General features: G+C 36.6%; 1 protein-coding gene across 10 annotated transcripts in view; it reads left to right on the top strand.

Annotated features, from left to right (window-relative positions):
* The window catches only part of PTPRM (protein tyrosine phosphatase, receptor type M), a 455758-nt gene that overhangs the window by 402692 nt on the left and 34723 nt on the right, over positions 1-18343 (top strand). For all 10 annotated transcript variants that reach the window (XM_027882060.1, XM_027882059.1, XM_027882057.1 and 7 more), the window contains one exon: positions 1897-1933. In XM_027882060.1, the coding sequence (XP_027737861.1) occupies positions 1897-1933 (37 nt within the window). The remainder of the gene's footprint in view (positions 1-1896; positions 1934-18343) is intronic.

Raw genomic sequence — 18343 nt, 5'->3', positions numbered from 1 at the left:
AATGTGGGGGAACTAGAGCTGTACAAGAAAAGTAGGTACTTAAGTTGTAACAATCTGAAGTCTGACAGAACTTTATGAAGATACCTCCTTCTCTTGATGTCTGTAAGCATGTTCAAGAATGATTAAGCTAAGCTCAGATTTCTGCTCAGTCCCCTTTGAAAAAATAGCACAGTCACCAAGCAGTAAAGGCATATACGGAAATACATTTAGTTAGACGCCTCACTAAACTCTGAAGGGAGTAATCTGTCATGAAAAGAAAGAGAGAATTCACACTGGGGACTTAGATTTTAATTCACTTTTACATTTTCCCCAACATTCAGGATTGTTGTCATTTTAGGCTAGTAGGATCTTCTTCTGTGAGATTTTGATCTGACTGATCGCATTTTGATGTGGGAAGTAAAGACTTATACGGTCTCATATAAGATGCTGATAGTTGCATAGCAACCTTTTTTTTTTTTTTTTTGCTTATGAGAATACAAGAGAATGGAGAGAATGTGGTCCTAAAAGCAACAATGCTTGAGCAGCAAAAAAGTCTCTCCCTCATCCTCAGCAGATGGCTTCATTGCAAAGCTTGGAGGACTTCAGGCATCTTCCAAAGACAGCTCCACTACAAAACACAGCATGTTTGTTTATTATCTTGCTACTCAGGTTTCCATGGGAAACTTTGCTTTTCTACTGCAGAAGCAGCTTTAATTTTGGTCCTGCATGCACTTATTCGTGGAGTTGTTGTGTTGTCAGAATAAACATGAGAATAAGGGAATGGCACAATCATAGGCACAATGGTTATGCCGTATTTTTTCCCTTTTTTTTTTCTTTTTTAACTGGGAAATAGAAGTGTCTGATCCCAGCCACTAAGAATTAGGTAACACATAGCAGAAAAAGAATCTACTCTGTACCTCTCTGAACATTTCTCAGTTCAGATTTCTGTATTTTACTTCAATGTCAGTTGAATGAAAATGAAATCAATTCTGTAATTAATTTTATTCTTTCTGTAATATTCAAAGTACCTTCAGTTGATTTGAGTCTTTCCATTTTGTATCACTACACTTCCCCTTGCTCTTTTAGAAATAAATTGCAGTGGCATGCATGCTACAGCCTTAAGTTTTTCCTGTTGATGACTGACAGTGCATCATTACCATTATTCAAATATTAACACTCCTACAACTGAATTTACCAACATACTAGCACATGAACTAAACATTTGGTGACACTCCCATCACACCAGAAACTCAAATACTATAAAAATGCTATCATCACATTTTGGCGATCTGTTCAATGTTGCAAAGAAGACATAGAGTATTAGTCTTTATTGTTTGGCCAACTTGTGATTAAGTTGTTCTTTTCATTAGAGTAACAGAGTTGTTTTATGTTCTTTCAATTTAGATCAGAAAAAGTATGTTCATACCAAACCATTTAGTCAAAGAATTTACCTTCCTTTTTACTGTTCAGAAATAAAACATAAACAGCTCACCATGGGCACAGTGAACATCATCCTCCTCTCTCCCTTCACCAGGCTGAATATAAATCTGACATTCTTTAACTGTTAGAAAATGGATAGGCTTTGCAGTCAATAGCAACAGGTGAAGGTATATCTTAGACTCCAAGAACATCTGCAGCCATTAGCTGCCTGTGCTAGAGAGGATTTCATGCTGTTCATTTTCAGCAGAGCCAACAAGGGACTGAAAGAATGTGTTACTTCTGGCCCTGAATGTACATGGCTGCAATTTAGGTATCTTGCAGAAAACACATTTTTTTCTTGTTTCCTTTCTCACTTGCCCTTCCTCAACTCGAACAAACTTTTGTATCTGTTACCTGTACTGATGTTTCCTGAAATTTCACTCGTAGGAATATAGCCAAGGTGCATATTGCTGATTTTTTCTTCCAATTTTTTTTTAGGGTTATCATAGACCAAATCACTACATCGCTACACAAGGTAAGTTTATCACCCTTTCTTTTTGGTTATGTGAGGCTAAGAGGTTTTGGTACTTGGATTGTGACTTGTTCTGTCTAATATGCATTCTTGCCTCAGTCAATATCCAGGATAGAGGAGGCTCAATCACTTGGGTAGAAACAAAGAAACTGAATTATTATCAAATTTTCAGGTATTTTAAGTATGCAGTCCTTTACCTTTGTGTTAAAATAGGTTTTGAGTAAAAAAAGCAAAATACATCCTTTTTGGAAGAAGTTACTCAGCATATTGTTACTCATGAAAAAAAGAAATTAGTCATGGTAGAAACATTCAGTAAACTTTACAGCGATACAACAGTGTCATGAAAATGTATGTTCTCTTAACTGTGTAGTGATAACTAGGCTTTAGGTCCCTAAAATACAAAACTCTTTAGCTAGCAAGTTTTGGTAGAGCACCCAAAGACATTTAAACACTGTCAGGAGGATTCGTCACGAGGCTCTACAGAGACGGTTTTACAGGCCATCATTTAAAAACTTGCTTGTGAACGAGAACCTATTCTTTTGTCAACGCACAAATTAATTTTCAATTTGTACTTGTCTTGAAAGACATAATTTGCACATTCTGATGCAGTCCTTATTTATTTTTTGGTCAAGTTCAGAGCTGGAACGAATGGGAAAGATGAGTCTTCTGTGACTGCTTAATCACAATATTGAACAATATGCCAATCTCCTGCCTGTGCTTGGATAGCATGCATCTGAAATTTTGATTGCTCCTCCGCTGCTTGGAGGGAATCTTTTCTGCAATAGATACTCTGTGACAGAGCTTCCTGCATTTTCTCATGGATGTGAAGGACCCGAGCTTTACCCACGGATGTTATTTCAACCTTTTAAGGGAGCCCTGGGTATAATACACTCAGAATAATCTTAACGTGTTGGATTTAGAGGTTACATATACTTTATAATGACTTTTGATCAAAGCAGGTGAAATGTTGGGCATGTCAAATAAGAGCTCTTGCTGAGATTTCAGTTGTTTTTTAAGTATCCCAGAGTCTGCAGCCTCCAGTCCCCACTTCCACCAGTGGGAGGCTTTGTATCTCTACCTTGCTGTACTTCAGCTCTTCTCAGTCTCAGTTGTACATGTCAGATGACAGTGGGGCAGGACACACATCTTATTTCTAGAACCACTTTGCTGGTGTCAATATTACACTTTTAGACCAGAATTTTACTCTTTTAGAATTTGTGATCTTAGAATATGAGCTACCCACCCACCATGTTCTTTAGTCCACAGTCTCTACACACAAGCTAGTGTTCTGGTTTCAGCCGGATAGAAAAGCAGGGACAAAAATGCAGCATTTGATTAATTATCTTTTAACTTTTACACCCTCCTTTTCTAAGAAGAAATGGTTTGATCCGTTTAACCTTTAGTTGTTTGTCACCTTTAATTGAAACATAAGATAAAAAGATCAACAGTTGGCATTTAGCTTGTACTTTGTAATGCAGTTTTTATCAGGAAGTTCACCAGAAGATCTAGACAGTTTTCTTATAGACATATGAGATACCAACCTGAAGCAAGTTTAAATGCAGTTTTATCATAGTCTTTATCAGAATTATCATAATACTTGAGTAGCAAATACCAAGCTCGAGGTTTTGTGTTTTCAGATTTTAAAACCAAATATGTAGTTATGTATGGATAATATACTGTCAGTCCATGTTCCAGATCCACCAACAAGCCCCAACAGTTTCTTTGCCACACTTTTTTCCTGATATGGTGTCAAGAAGAGAAGTATAAACTAATCTTCTTCCAAGATGTAAAGGATATATAACTGTTCCAAATATCAAATTTTGGGGCAGGTTCCATAAGTGTCTACTGGGTAGGTGCACGTAAGTGCACACAGGGATGCATTTCAAGGATGGTAAATAGCCACACATACCTCCCATGGTGCAGTGAGTGACAAACTAATTCTCTGAAGAACATAAAATTCATTTTTAAATGGGCATACATTTTACTGCAAGTTCAAAGTTATCTGGCTGGATACATCTTTAGCATCTTATTTTTTAAGGCTAGTTAGAAAGCAGGTTTGTCTATCTAGTTTGGAAGAATGAAGAGCACTGATCTCAAAAGGTTTTTGTATTCTGTGGTCTGATGAAGAATTATGAGAATGTTTCTTTTCCTTCCTCTGTCTCACCTTTCCCATCATCACAGTAGGGTTAAAAACATTCATCTGCTTTTTATAGTTCTCTGCAATGTCCTGATAGATGCAGCTGTGTAAAGGCTAGTTAGTGTTATTCTCCAGTATCCCAGTTTTCTGACAAAGCCTTTGCCCAATAATAATGCTTCCAGTAAGATGCCACTTCTGTCTTTTTCAAAGGTGATAATGTAACGGGGAATAATCTCCTAAACTCCTTTAAGGCTCTGAAAGGAAAGACATTTGTTTCACATGTTAAACAGTCTATGCCTCCAAATGTCTCAGGGTGATGGCCACAGCACCAAGCCACAGTTCAAGAAGTGTTTGGACAATGCTCTCAGGCACATGGTGTGATTCTTGGGGCTGTCCTGTGCAGAGCCAGGAGTTGGACTTCGATGAGTTGGACTTCAGGATATTCTATGATTCTGTTTTCTGTCTTCCTTACTAGTAAGCCTGTCATGTGCCACAGCCTGCAGTACAGCCACCCATGTGTATGGTCTGTTTTAGAACACACTTTCATATAGATGTGTATGAACACATCAGTGCAGCACAACAGTTAAGCTGCATGTTTAATTCCCTTGATGTCTGCTTTTCATCAGTCTTTAAATAACTTTTCCCATTCTCCCTTTTCTCCTCCACAACAGCTTTCACAGGTGCATATGCCTATTGTTCTTTGAAGGAAAGTATCATTATGTGAGTCAGTTTTAAATCTCTGAGGAGTTAGAATGATTGATATTTAATTTTCCTATGTTCTTCTTAAGCTGCATTCAACATATCAAGTGTTAATGAGCAAATATAATTGTTTGAAGTGAAGAAGTGGCAAATTTAATCAGTTTGTAATAGACTACCAATCTCCTTTTAACAGAGCTGAGAGCTGCCTAATCACCTGTTTATTAAAGTGTTACTGCTTTCCATACTAACCAGAGTTTGACATACAAACTTGCAGATTTCCACCTTGGCAGTTACAGCATCCTTCTGCTAATATGAATTAGGGGTGTAATGTTTTTTAAAAGATTTTGCTAATGAAGGCTTTCTCACCTAAGAATCAAAAAAGATTTTACTTTCATTTTTAAGAGTAATACATTCAGAGTGTGCAATTTCAATTATAAAATTAATGTCCATTTTCCTTTATGTGGTAAGTATAATGTGAGGGTAGACTGAATTTACAGCTAATAAGGCTTTTGGTTATGTGCTATAACTGGCGTAAACAGATGGGATCCACACCTGAGTCACCATGATTAAAAAGAATCCCTTGTCAAAAGCCAGCATATTGGGTCATGCAGAACCAGCAAGCTGGTGCAATTTAAAACTCATTATTTTGCTTTATATATGCCTTGTTCCCATGGCTATAATTCTTTTTGTTTTATAGCAGAATATTGAGCTCTTGTATGATCTGTTCAATTTGCTGGCAGCTAGGGGTTTTTTTAACAGGAGTTAAATAATCAATGAATTTTAACCAGGTCTGTCAGTGAGAGAGTTGGGTTGAATATCTGTACAGTACTTATACACACTGATGGATGTTCTGACTATTGTATGACTGTTGATCTTGTATGTCTCACCTTTATTACTAAGCAGGAAAAAAAATAATTGGTTTTGTATTCACTTGTTCCTTCTGTCCTGAAATTCGTGTAGTTAACTGAGCTATCACAGCTTCTTTTAGCAAGCCTCTGTCAAGGGCTTTGTGCTTCCTCCACCACAGCACCAGCAACTAAGTTACGAGTGACAAACAAATGTTAATACAGTTCTACAGCATCACTCATTGCCATTTCCACCAGGGCTGTTTTTCAAGCAGATCAATCACATGTGAAACGGCAGATACTCACATGCAACCTGCATGTCTTTGTTTATAAAGTACATTCATTTGTGCATCTCAGACTTTTGAATGCTCCCCACAGTTCAGATTGTCTCTGCTTGCTGCGGCATGCAGAGGAGCCGGATCTAAGATAATTTGTGGAAGTACTTCAGAGCATATCTTAATGATTGTAAAAAAGAGCCCTTAAAAATAAAGCCATTTTAGATACAATGGCCTAGTGTAGCCTTTCAATCTCTTTTTTTTGTTTTTATCCAATTCTAAGGCAGATGCTAAACTACTTTCTGTATTGCTTATTATGTAGGCAGACATCAAGTTAAGTTTCAGTCAGGAAGAGTTTTTTAAGGAAGAAGTTATAAACTTTTGAAAATAAATATTTATTATGGAAACGTTTACAGTCTTGACTACAACAGTATAAACTTGCCACTGTAATAACCCCTTTCATATTCCTTTTCTTTTCTGCAAAATACTTGTCCTTCTTCAACACACAACTGTATATGTTTAGTGAACATTTTATTAAGGGTTTTCAGAAACAAAAATACAATTTCTTTCAAACTGAAAGTTCTCTTTTAGGCATCTGAAGCAGAAATACTGCATTGAATAATAATACTCTTAACTTGCTTGGCATGTTTTTTGTTTTTATGTTGCAAAAAGTTGTCAAAACTACAGCAGTGTGGAAGCTCAACGCTTCTTTATATAAAGAAACTTCTGCTTCTATGGCTTTAGCCTCCAGATGAGTATTAACATTTGAAATTACTTCGGGGAGAAATGAATAACAGAAAAGCCAAATAGTTCTACACAATTTTTCAACTTTATAGATGCTGTCATTTTTTGCAGGATGTAGGACTAAAATCAGGCAGGCTGTTTTCCTGATATATATATGAAGTGATTGAATTCTATGTGCCTGTATTAATCTTGAAGATTCGACTGTGTTTGATGCTATTCTTTACTTCTTTAAAATGTTAGAAAGGTGGTTGAAGCCATCTGTCTTCAGTGAGGGAGATGAGCCCATTCTTAAGCACCCCTTTTAATGGGTGAGGCTTCCTGAAACACATTCTTCACTTATTTTGCAATAGTTGTGACAAATGCCAAAGAAGTTGGCATTTTTTGCCTCAACCCAAACAGGAGTAATAGACCCTTTACATATAGAAGTATATTTCCAGGTTATATTGTAAAGCCACCTGGCAAATTCACATTAGCTCTCTAATGTGAGTAACAAAGGTTTCCTAACAAAGGCTGATGAAAACACTTACAACGTTAGAGCTTCTTTTAAAAGTTGGTACTTTTTACTAGTGTTGAGTGCAAAAAGAGACAGTGTGTACTAGAAACTGGTAACTATCAAAGTCAACACTTTTTAACAGTTGCCACTTTATGGTAAATGAGAATACCAGATTCTCTGCCTCTTTTTTTTTTATAATAGGAGATTTTAGGGATACCTGTCAGAACAGTTATCTTCCACCATTTTTGTCATTTCTGTATTTTTCTATCTTTGTCCTAATCAATTGTGTGTTAGTTTTGTTTGTACAGGGAATGAGACACTTCTGTCGCTTTCCATTCAGCTTAGAAGGCTGTAAATTCAGAGCTACCATAGTTTCTTATGATACAAGGTTGACTTAGGCTTTGTTGCAGTGTGTCATTTCTCTGAATCTTTGTGTATAGACCAAGTGAAATGGGAGCATTGTTAGAAAACTGCTGATAGATTCATTACTAGGTGGAGGCATTTACATTCTTCATGTTTGGCTACATTTTGCATAGAATACATGCCCTTTCATAAACCTTTGGAAATTCTTTGAAAGTACAAACAAGCTCTAGATATGTTATAAATAATTACGTAATGTTTATTTGCCCATAAAAATTCCCAAATCCCACACAGGCTGTTCTTTCACTTGCTTGTTAATGCATCTTGTGAAACAACAGTTTGAGAAACTGATGATTTTTCTGTAGTCCACTGTCAAAGCCACAGAGGAAGGAAAAGCAATTCTTCCTATCCTCTCCCCCACAAAGACTGAGCAGCTGTAAATCAGACATAAAGGTCTTCAGAGCATATATATAGATCTCTTTCTCAAAGACAAGATATTGCTTTGATTTCTCTGTGGTGAAATGAGTCTAGAATAGTTACAACAGACCTTTGCATATCAGAAGTAAGAAATAAGAGAAATGAGAGATTACTGTAAATAAGTAGACAGAGGTGAATCAGGCAAAAGGAAACGTTTCAAGGTTGTAATGTAAAAAATACAAGATTGTGTGAAAAGTAATATATTTATGCTCTTTCAAAAAATGTGACTATAAAATATATTCTGCAAACAAGGAAATTATGCTTTTCCTGACACTCAAGAGCTGAGCAAACTGTTCTTGTGAACCAAACACTTTCAGAAAAGAACATTATGGAGGTGGCCATCTAGTAATGGTGTTCAGACTCTTAATTACCTACATTATGCATTAGAATCCAGTTTTCTTGTCCAGACAAAAAAAAAAATGATATATACAAGATCAGCCTTAGAAATGAACTTACATGTCTGTATTTTGGGGAATGCAAATTATGAAAAGCTGATTTGGGATGATTAAGTTTTTCATCCTTGATGAAGAATCAGTCATAAATTGGACTTGATGAGGATGGTACCTAGCACCCTTGACAGAGTACTGTTAAAAGGCCTGTTAATTAGTGAAGGCTAATGCTGAAGCAGAAAAAGGAGCAGAAAAATGTAGTTTGTCAGGAAAATCATAAAGCATCCTTTTTTCTGTAAAGTTTACTTTCCAGCTGGTCTTCGGCAGCCTGAAGGAAGAAGGCTTTTTGTCTTCTCATTTGCTGGAAAATAAAAGAGTGTAGCAAATTTACAAACAGAATGTATTTCAGAAACAAATGTATCATGAAACAAATAAGGCAGCTCTTTTTTTTGTCTTGTCACCATATCCAAATCTGTGAAACCTGTCGTCTTTTCTCTATTATGTATCCTTTGACAGCAACAGAAATCTCTGTGTTGATATGGCCGCCAATGCACATCACAGTTTGGATGTTTTAAGCACTGCCTTTGGAAAAAAGAAAATATACAGGCTTATTGGATTAATTTTTTTCCCTGCCCATCTGTATTCTTCCATGCAGATGCATATTCAGATGTAGACTGTGGAGATTTCCTCTGCTGCTGCTAATCTCCTTCTGTTGCAAGCATGCTCATGTTACTTTATCTGAACTAAGCACAAATGCACTCGGCACGTTAGAATGGTTTTCCTTGTTTACAGTGTACTTCAAATACTGCAGTCTCCTATAAAATATAAGAAAAAAATAGAATTAAAATGTTAGCATTTCCCTTTCCTGCTTGAAAATAACCAGTGAAAATTTTCCTGGTGAAAATAACCAGTGTGCTCCCATAAAAATGACAACAAATAATAGTGCTGAGAGAATTTGTTGTCATGCAGATTTAATTTTTACCATACTTATCTCAATATTGAAAGGAAAAATATCCAATACACATTTATTTTTAATGACTTTCATATGTATCTTGATCTGAATAACAGTTGTTTGCTACTGACTATTTCTATGACTGAGAAATGAATGTACCAATGTTCTCTAGCCTTAAATAGAAAAAGATATTGTGAGTGATACATCTCACTCGTGAGATATCTATCAGGACAATAAATTGTGACAGTTTTTTTTCTAACATTTTTACTTATGCTTTAATGTAGACTAAATTATCTTGTTTGTTCATGTAGGTAAAACGTTCATGTTAATGCACTTAAACTCCCAATACAAGTTTAAAAATACAGCATTTGAATATCTTACTCACATGCATGAGCAACATTCCTTCACGATAAGGTCCTTGGGGAAAAATAAAAGAAACAAGTAGCCAAAATGTACTCATATTTTTGAACTAGAGAATAGTGATGATTTTATTACATCCTGATGCTTATGATTGACTCAACATGAAAATAGAAAGTAGAAATGCAAAAGACTAATTAGGTTTTTTTGTCCATTCCCTAAAGGAAACTTCTACTGAAGGCAATAAAATGATCTTAAACTTCTCATCCATCATCAAAATTCATTCTGCATTACAAGCTGATATGAAGAACCCAGTCCAACAAGTCAATTACCTAAGATTTTAGTTTTGGAAATGTTAGAGACAGCATGTTTTTTACAAAATAAATTCTGTATTTGTTAGTCTTCCCAAGCTCAGATGAGCTGTTTAGAATGAGTGATTAATAGGTATTCATATTTCCATGATGCAAATCACTCTTATTGAGAAGTATGCACAAATTAGAAATAAAAACAGCTTTCTTAGTGGAAAACACTGATTTGGCTAAACTGAAACTTTCTGTTGGGCTGCTTTCACAAAGAGAGTTCGGGTTTGAACCATGGTCTCAAGGCTCCTGGAATAAGCCTTCAGTCAGAGCCAGGACCTCAGACAATACCTCATGTTACTATTTGATCTCTATCTCAGTCTCCCAGATGAGTAACCTGTCGTTCTCCCAACATGCTTGACTGTGGTTAAACAATTGCAATAGTAATTGTAGTACATAGAGAGAAAGAAGGTCCATGTGGGAGTGAGACCTGTTTCTCTATAACCAGTGCACTCTGCCAGAAAATACATCAAGGCCTCTACAATTACAGTTATTCAAAGTATTCAGGTTTCATAGAAGAAACTGAAACACGCTGCCTGCAAGCCATTGTCTAGCAGTGCCGTCTTAAAAGCTGCGAGGTAAAGATTCAAGGCTCCAGCCTTATTCACGTATTCCACGGCCCTCACTAGGGAGTCGCTAAGGCCCAGGAGTGCTACATGTAATTCAAAATATGAAAGATACCGGATTTATCCAGTCTTAGAAAATGTTAATGAGAGGAACGGACCATTCAACACGCCTGCTGTGTGGCAAGCAAAATTATGTGAAAGAAAGAGGTTTTCAATGATAATGGATGAACTGCACTGATTTGATGGTTTTGTGTTTTTTTTTTAGTTTCCTGCAGTTAAGATAGAAAAAGCCATTTTCTTGAATGGCATAAGGATGCATACATGGGTGTTAGTACTATGTGCACAGCTTTTATTGCATTCAGCTTTGCCTAATCTCAGGCTAACTGTATAAATCTGGATCATTTCTGTTGCTGCCAGTTCCTCTGTTCCCAGTCTGCAGTACTTCTGTGAGTAGTCAAACGGTGTTATGGAAATGTGCTATTTATTCTTTGGGAAACCATATGACATTCTCATTTTATTTTGTTCATATAGAACAAACTCAGCTAGTATTGGAAATTTAGCTGTGGAGAAATGTCAATCAATAAGTGTGTAACACTTTATTAGATGGAAAATTAGCTGGCAGCATTAGCTGTAGTGTTATAAAAATGTCTTAAGCAGCACTTGTCAAGAGTGTACAAATAAAGTGTGGTCTCAGACTTAAAAATAAGTGCAGCAAAGACTTGTTTCTGAACATGGTGAAAATACTAATGTGGAAGAGGAACACATAAGATTAGTCAGAAATGGTAAAAGCTGGGATGTTGGTTGCTTTATGTTATACCAAGACTGTTCAGTTCATTCTAACCCTACCTTGCTTCTGTTGTCTTCCAAGGTATGTTCGACTTGCGACTGTGAGGGGCATGAACACCTTTTTGTGTATTCATGGTCATTTAATATGTAATGCACTTCTGCTACAGTGGAACTCCAGTCCTGGACTGGGATTTCTAGATGGTACCATAATGCAGACAGAATAATGCATTGAGATGTGCACTGTTCCAGCCCAGTTAGATCTGCATCAATAAAGAAAAGAAAATACCATGTGGTGTTCCAGAGAATAAATACCACATCCCCCCATGTGACTACCCTCAGAGTCATTGCAGAATAGGATCATAGGAAATGCCAGCAAGAGAAATTATCCAGCTCTAGCCAACAGTTGATGTGTATGTGTATATAGATATTCATAAAAAACGTATTTTCAGAGTGATTATCTAGCTTTACCAAATGAGCAATTTTAAAGAAAAAAATCCTGTGGAATAATCAGTTTTGTCATTACTCAAAGGATATATATTTTTAAGCATCTCTATATTAAACTGGGAATTTAGAATGGAGGGTTTTTTTTTTTTAGCTATCTGTGAGCCACTTGCCTGTAACTCATAAAACAGTGGGACTCTGGCTTATCACATTGTAAATAGCAGCGTTTTTATTTTCTTTTCACATTTGAAAAGAGATGGAGAATTCACAGGTCTTCTGCTTTTCTTTTTCCGGAAGAGGTCTATAGTGCTAACACCTTAAATATAGGAGGAGGTGGTATAGAAAGCCAGCCAAAGCATTGGTCAGTCTCATGGGAGCTATAGATAAAATTTCTACATGCTCCTCAGTCACTTAGTAATGTAAGCCTCGTTGAAAGCTAATGGGACTTGAAAGCGCTTTGAACATTTCATTTTGTGAAAGCCAATTTTCACATATAGCAATGTGCAGGCAGCAGGGCATGCTGACTGGCTGGCTCAAAGCAGGTAGGATTTAGTTTGTGCTTGAAAATCAGCCAATTACTATTCACTCTGCTGTCCCTTGGCTGGTAATGAGAGAAAGCTGTGTTTTTCCAGAGCAAAGGATACAGTAGAAAGCCTCTACGTTGCCAGTAGCTGCCCAGGGCAGGATTAGTCCCAATAAAGTATTTCAGCTTACTGTATAAGCAGTGTTTTCCTGAAATGTCAAGCTAACAAGATTCAGTCAGATCTACTTCTTATTGACAATCCATCTAAGTAAGGAAATAATGAAAAACACATTTTAAATTCATATCTCAGTCCTGATTAACCCACTTGAGTATAGCTGAGGTGACTTACTGTAGAACAGTGTTGCTGCATACTGTTTTCTTGGGGGTCTTGCACTATAGGGTGGTATCATTGCAAGGCAAAAAAAAAAGAAATGGTGGACTAGCTACCACTCAGATACAGATTTTGCATATATTTGATGTGCATGGTATATTCTGAAGCCTGGGTTAAAACTAATGTTAGGAGGAAGAGAACAATTTTATATGCTTGGGAAATAAGTTCTAATAGAATTTTGTCTTACAAAATGGTCTCTGTTTTCTTACCTGACTATGAATTAATTACTGCCTCTGCAAAAAAGAGCATCCTGTGTGTGTGATCTCTGAATCTACTAAGATCAAGAAACTGTTAAAATAAGGTCTAAAACTGAGGAGCAGAATTTTTTCCATGCCTCACATGAGAATATTCATAGCCTCAGGCTTCCTTACTGGCTTAACATACCTATAGGAAACGAGCCTCACTGGGAGTCCGTCCACATCTTTGTGTATTTATATTTTTTCCAAAGCAAGAGCAATTTCTAAGAAAGTTTTATAAGGAAATCCAGCATAGCTGGGTAATTACAATATACCCCTGCTGAAGATTATGTAACGAAAATTGTAAGCCCAAAGGTGAAAGGTGCTTCTCAGCTGACACCACAGTCAACACTGTAACACAAAGGAAATACAGGGATATGTGGGTTTTTTTCCAGCTCATTACAGGGGTTTGCTCTAACTTCATTGAGATTCTTTAGTGCATAAAATGTGTGGGGCTGGAATCCACAGAAGCGACAAATAATAATGAATACTGAAGTATGACAACTAGAAACCAGCAATTAAGGAGTAACACTGAAGCATTTATGGCCAAGTTTTGCCAGTGCAAATGTCTGTTGCCTTTTAATGTGCTAATTGTGACAGTGATAGGCCTGCAGGAGACTTCAGTAAAAGTGAACAGGTGGTTGGCACTGGGGTATGTTTTACCCTCGATGCTGTTTTAGTTTCTGGAACAGACTTGGGAGGGCTTTAATTAAAGCATTAGAAGACATCCAGGTTATATGACCTGGTTTTCTTTCATCATTACATTCTTGAGACCTAAAAATACGAAAGACTTATCCGTATGCATTTGGATAGCTACTGGTAAGCAGCAGGCCTATATGATTTAGTGGTATCTTGACCACAGTTTTATTGCAGATTTCAAAATTATTCACATAATAGGAACATACATACTGTGCCTATGAAATCACTCCTGTCTAAGCATTTAAAGTGTATATGTTATGGTAGAAAATAAATGTCTAAACTGATTTTGAGGCAAGTTAGGGCAGAAAGACTGTATGAGTTTTTTAAGTTTTTATAGCACAGCTTTGTTCTGGGCTTTGCTGGCTTCCATAGAGGCACTAAACCATTAAGAACTCCTGGAAGTGTGAGTGAAAGGTAAATGTATATAATAGCATAACTATTCAACAAGCATATGGTGATGACTGCTCTTGACAAATCAGATGATCAGCAGTTGATCAGATCCTCAAAGAACCTTCTATTCAGAAACCAGCTCATTTGGGGAGGGTGGAGATGATCCAGCAACCGCTGTACTGCTGTGTGGCCGTGCAGTTACAAAAAAATACTGAACCAGCCGTTTATCTTGCTGGTTGGCTAAGTCAGCACATCTAGGATCTGCACCTTTTTTTTATAGTAAGCTGTCTATTTTAGATAGAAAGAAAGATACTTTATGAAAAAGTAGAATCCAGTCTTATACTCCTTAGCCTATACCTGGTCACAGAAAGGTTTGCAGAGCTGCTGACCAGTGATGAGCTTTCCATCAGGTAGCTTGGAGGCTAACAAAACTGAACACTCATGAAAGCCTGATCACATAATGATGCACCTGCAAATTCCTGTTGGTAAAATCTTGGGCACATTGCCTTATTGAGTAGGGAAAAAATGTATTTCAGTTACAGGATATCTTCTCTTGCCTGCAGTCTGTGAAATACTCTTTAAGTTATCCTACTAACAGCTATGTCTGTCCCAGATAAGAGGTTTATTAGGAAAATGAGAGTTCCTGAACTCTATAATCGATTAGCTTCTAGTCTCCTCTCAAAGTATTTTTTCCCTCTCTGGTTTTATGCTTTCATATGTATTTTAGACAATTTCTGCTATGTAATGGGGTTGGGTTTTTTTGACAGTGTAGTTGCAAAGGGAATCATTGCTTTTGGGCTTCTTGTTGTTGCCATGCAGCCATATCTCTTAATAAGAAAACATTTACTGAGTCTCAAGTTCATTTTGAATGGAACATACATAGTAAAGATTGAAGGCTAAAATGCAGCTCCCTGAAGGGAGGCATATTTGCCTTCAACTTGACCCTTCAGGGGTCAAGTTGTAAGCAGTCACAGTAGCAACCAGTAGGTTTGGTTTCAGCAAAAAGTAAAGACAGTTGTCATTGCTACTAGAAACTGCAGTAACCATTAGGTGAAGGGACCATTTTACAATCACCTCTTCATGTGGTGTGGTTGCATTTACTCACTGGGAGGAGGTTTTTTTGCACTCTTCTCAAGATAGTGTTTAACTGCTGCAGATATGAGTCTTGCATCTTGTCAGTCCACTGCCTCTATCAGGACATACTTATGGCTCCCACTGCTCAAGCACTGTCCCTGGGGAGCCTTTGAAGCTTAAGGGTATCTATGCATTTTCTGCATGATTCTAGCTTTAATATCTATCATTGAACTTGGTGGACCAAATGTTAGCATGTGGATTTGACATTCTATGCTAGAAAAAATGTTTTAGAAGCTATCTGTTCCTTGTTTAAGATGCTTTTCTAGAAATTGAAAAGTTACCCATAGATTTAAAAGTCTTGTGTCTGAGTAAGTATCAGGTACATTTCAAGATTCAGGTTTTACTTGTTTCTTGGTATGTTTGTTTTCTTTCCTGTATTCTAAGCTAGTTCATCACTTTCAAATTGATCACATATCCCAGTAGCAATACTCGTCGTTCAAACTGGGTCTCACAATAGCAAGCAGAAATAGAGGCTCTAGAAATCTCTGTGTACAAAAGCAGTTTCCTAAGAGTTTAAGCCATTCTTAAAAGCTGTGTGATGTTCCATTTCCTAATCTGTTTGCATTCCCAGAGCAGCAACTAACAACTACTGGCAATACAACTAGTGGTGGTGATATATACAACCAATTGTTTCTGTTGAGTTTTTTCAATAATGCATTTAATTAGCTAGGGACTTGGAGGTTTGACTTCTTTTTCTTATTTTCCTTTGTTTTTCATCTTCTAGTTGCAGTATCTTGCTGAATTTTTTTTTTTTTCACAGCTGAGATCTTTGATACCAAGTACTATATTGTGGGACTAATGGGGTACACTACAGGCTGAGTGTTAGGTAGCAGAGTACCTTCTCTTCAGACCTTCTCCTTCTGCAGGGGGGCAACTGCTGCAAATAACCTTTCTGCTTGTTGTGCACACGTCTGTTCAGCTGATGCTTAGAACAATTATAGTCTCTTTCTCTCCCTACCGTGAGTCTATGGAATCAAATTGTTCAGTTCTTCAGGACAATAAATCCTCCAAGCCTACCTGATCTCTAATGTTTTTCAATTCTCACTGGAGACAAGTAATAATTTATTCATATGTCAGAAAATAATTTTTTTAAATGTCAAGAAGAAAAGAAAAATGGGGTATAGAAGAATTACTTTCTGAAACTTTAAGGTAGGTTTTGGATTGGGGCTTTTTCTTTAAGTGTCCTGAATGTGAAAGAAGTTTGGAGGCTACATGTAAGAATTGGAGAGGAAAAGCAAGAAGACATGTGAGAATACATGAGGAGAGCAGGAAATCCTGTCATGCACTTTTAATTATGATTGTCTTATCACTTGGATAGTAAGATTGAGAAGAGCATACTCAGCATTGCAGAATAGGACATTTCTTCTCAAAGTACTTTAAGAATCAAGCTTGAAAGACTTGTCAGAGCTCAAGTCTTTCTCTGACCTGAAAAAAATTGCTACTTTTTCCAAAGATTTATTTTTCTTATAACTTATTATCTTTTTCTTTATAGAGAATGATAAATTCAAGTTCGACAGTAATAAATTAATGTTTAGGATCTCTTCCCAATTGTAATTTGTGATTTCAGGGTTTGAAATCCAGGAATATTTAAATCATGACAAAATTATGCTGTCTGTAGGGGAAAAAAAAAACAAATCAGGAATAAATTGTTGCAGGTTATCCCAGAGCTGTCAAAAAGAAATGACTGTTGCAAAGTAGGGCCCAATTGTCTTGTACCTCAAGTGAATCTCTGGGAAAGAAACTGAATTAATACATAGAGAGACTTGCTACATTGCCCCTCAGTTTCTCAAAGATTCTGGCTTCTCACAAGGGGAAAAGAAAACTGCATGGACAGAAGGTCTTTTCTTACCTTTCCTGCAGCATTACCAAAAATAGATGAAATTTCTTGAAACATCGCATAGTCCCATGGAGACAGAATGCAGTGGAGCCATTTAGATTTTCTTCATTAAACCAGAATTCTTGAAGCAATAGTGTTGCTATTTTTGGTCCTTGATCAAACTTAAATAATAGTAATAAGGGGTCATGAATTTGCAGACTCTATGTAAAACACTAACCGTATTTTTAACAGTGCTCCTTGCAATTTAATAGCAGTAGTGATTTCGCTCAATTCTTGATTGAAATTTGAGAGAAAGGGAGACGCTATACAGAGATTTCTACAGTGACTAGAACAGTCTCCTCCCTTTTATCAGTAGGAGAGGCTGACACAAAACCTTTCTAATGCTGTAGAGACTTTGTCACAGAAAGCTTCATTGAATCCTACAATATTAAAACACAAACAAGCTGACCTCTCACTGTAATGTATATTAATTATATTCCTGTGACATTCAAAACTGCACTTGGACCATGACTGTATTACATATCCAGGACACTTTGAAAGTAGAAGTAAAATACTTGCTGTAAATTTCCATGTGATGGAGAGTGATTTAATTCTCGTCATAATTCAGAAGAAATCTCACAAAAGTATCTCCTGTTCTGTGCTATTAATTAAAAGAAAAAAAGAAAGGTGTCCAATTTTGCAGCCACAGCGTCGTCTTGAATTTAGTAATTTCAGAAACTGTAATTTTAGGTTCTGCTGTTATTTCTGCTTTAAGACCTTCTGGCATTTCTCATGTTCTAACAATCATAGCTTTAAATGGCTTTTTCTCCTGCTACATGAACAACCAAAACAATTAAAGAGAAGTTAGGTGACTGCGATAAAACCTGTCAAACTTATTTGCAGCATTTTTGAAGACAGATAAAGTAAGGGGGAGAATGCATAAGTTATTTAAATGATCTATGCAAATTATGGATGATAAAATTATAATTTGAAATTTTAAAGTGTTCAGAGTTTTAGACTATTATCATATTTTTTCTTGAATTTTTCTAATAAGTTACGTCACAGCTGTGGCGCTACTTGCCTCATGATTTGGTTTTGGCTTGTCTATGATATCACAGCATCACAGAGTCACAGCATGATTTGGGTTGGAAGGGCTCTTCAGATATTATCTAGTCCAACCCCTGTGCCATGATAATGTAATAATAATGTATAACTACATTTTCCACAAAATACTTGATTTCAAGACTGAAGATTTTCTTTTCAAAGAGAGCTCAATGTGCCAAAACGTGGATGCAAACTACCCAAATCTGTCAATGTGTGGTTTTGTAATGCTTTAAGAGTGTT

This window comes from Empidonax traillii, unplaced genomic scaffold (genome assembly GCF_003031625.1).
Source record: "Empidonax traillii isolate 1590-97213 ecotype Southwest subspecies unplaced genomic scaffold, ASM303162v1 scaffold100:size1405979, whole genome shotgun sequence".
Lineage (NCBI taxonomy): Eukaryota > Metazoa > Chordata > Aves > Passeriformes > Tyrannidae > Empidonax > Empidonax traillii.
The sequence above is the reverse complement of the archived record's forward strand: the minus strand, read 5'-3'. Positions and strand labels throughout refer to the sequence as shown.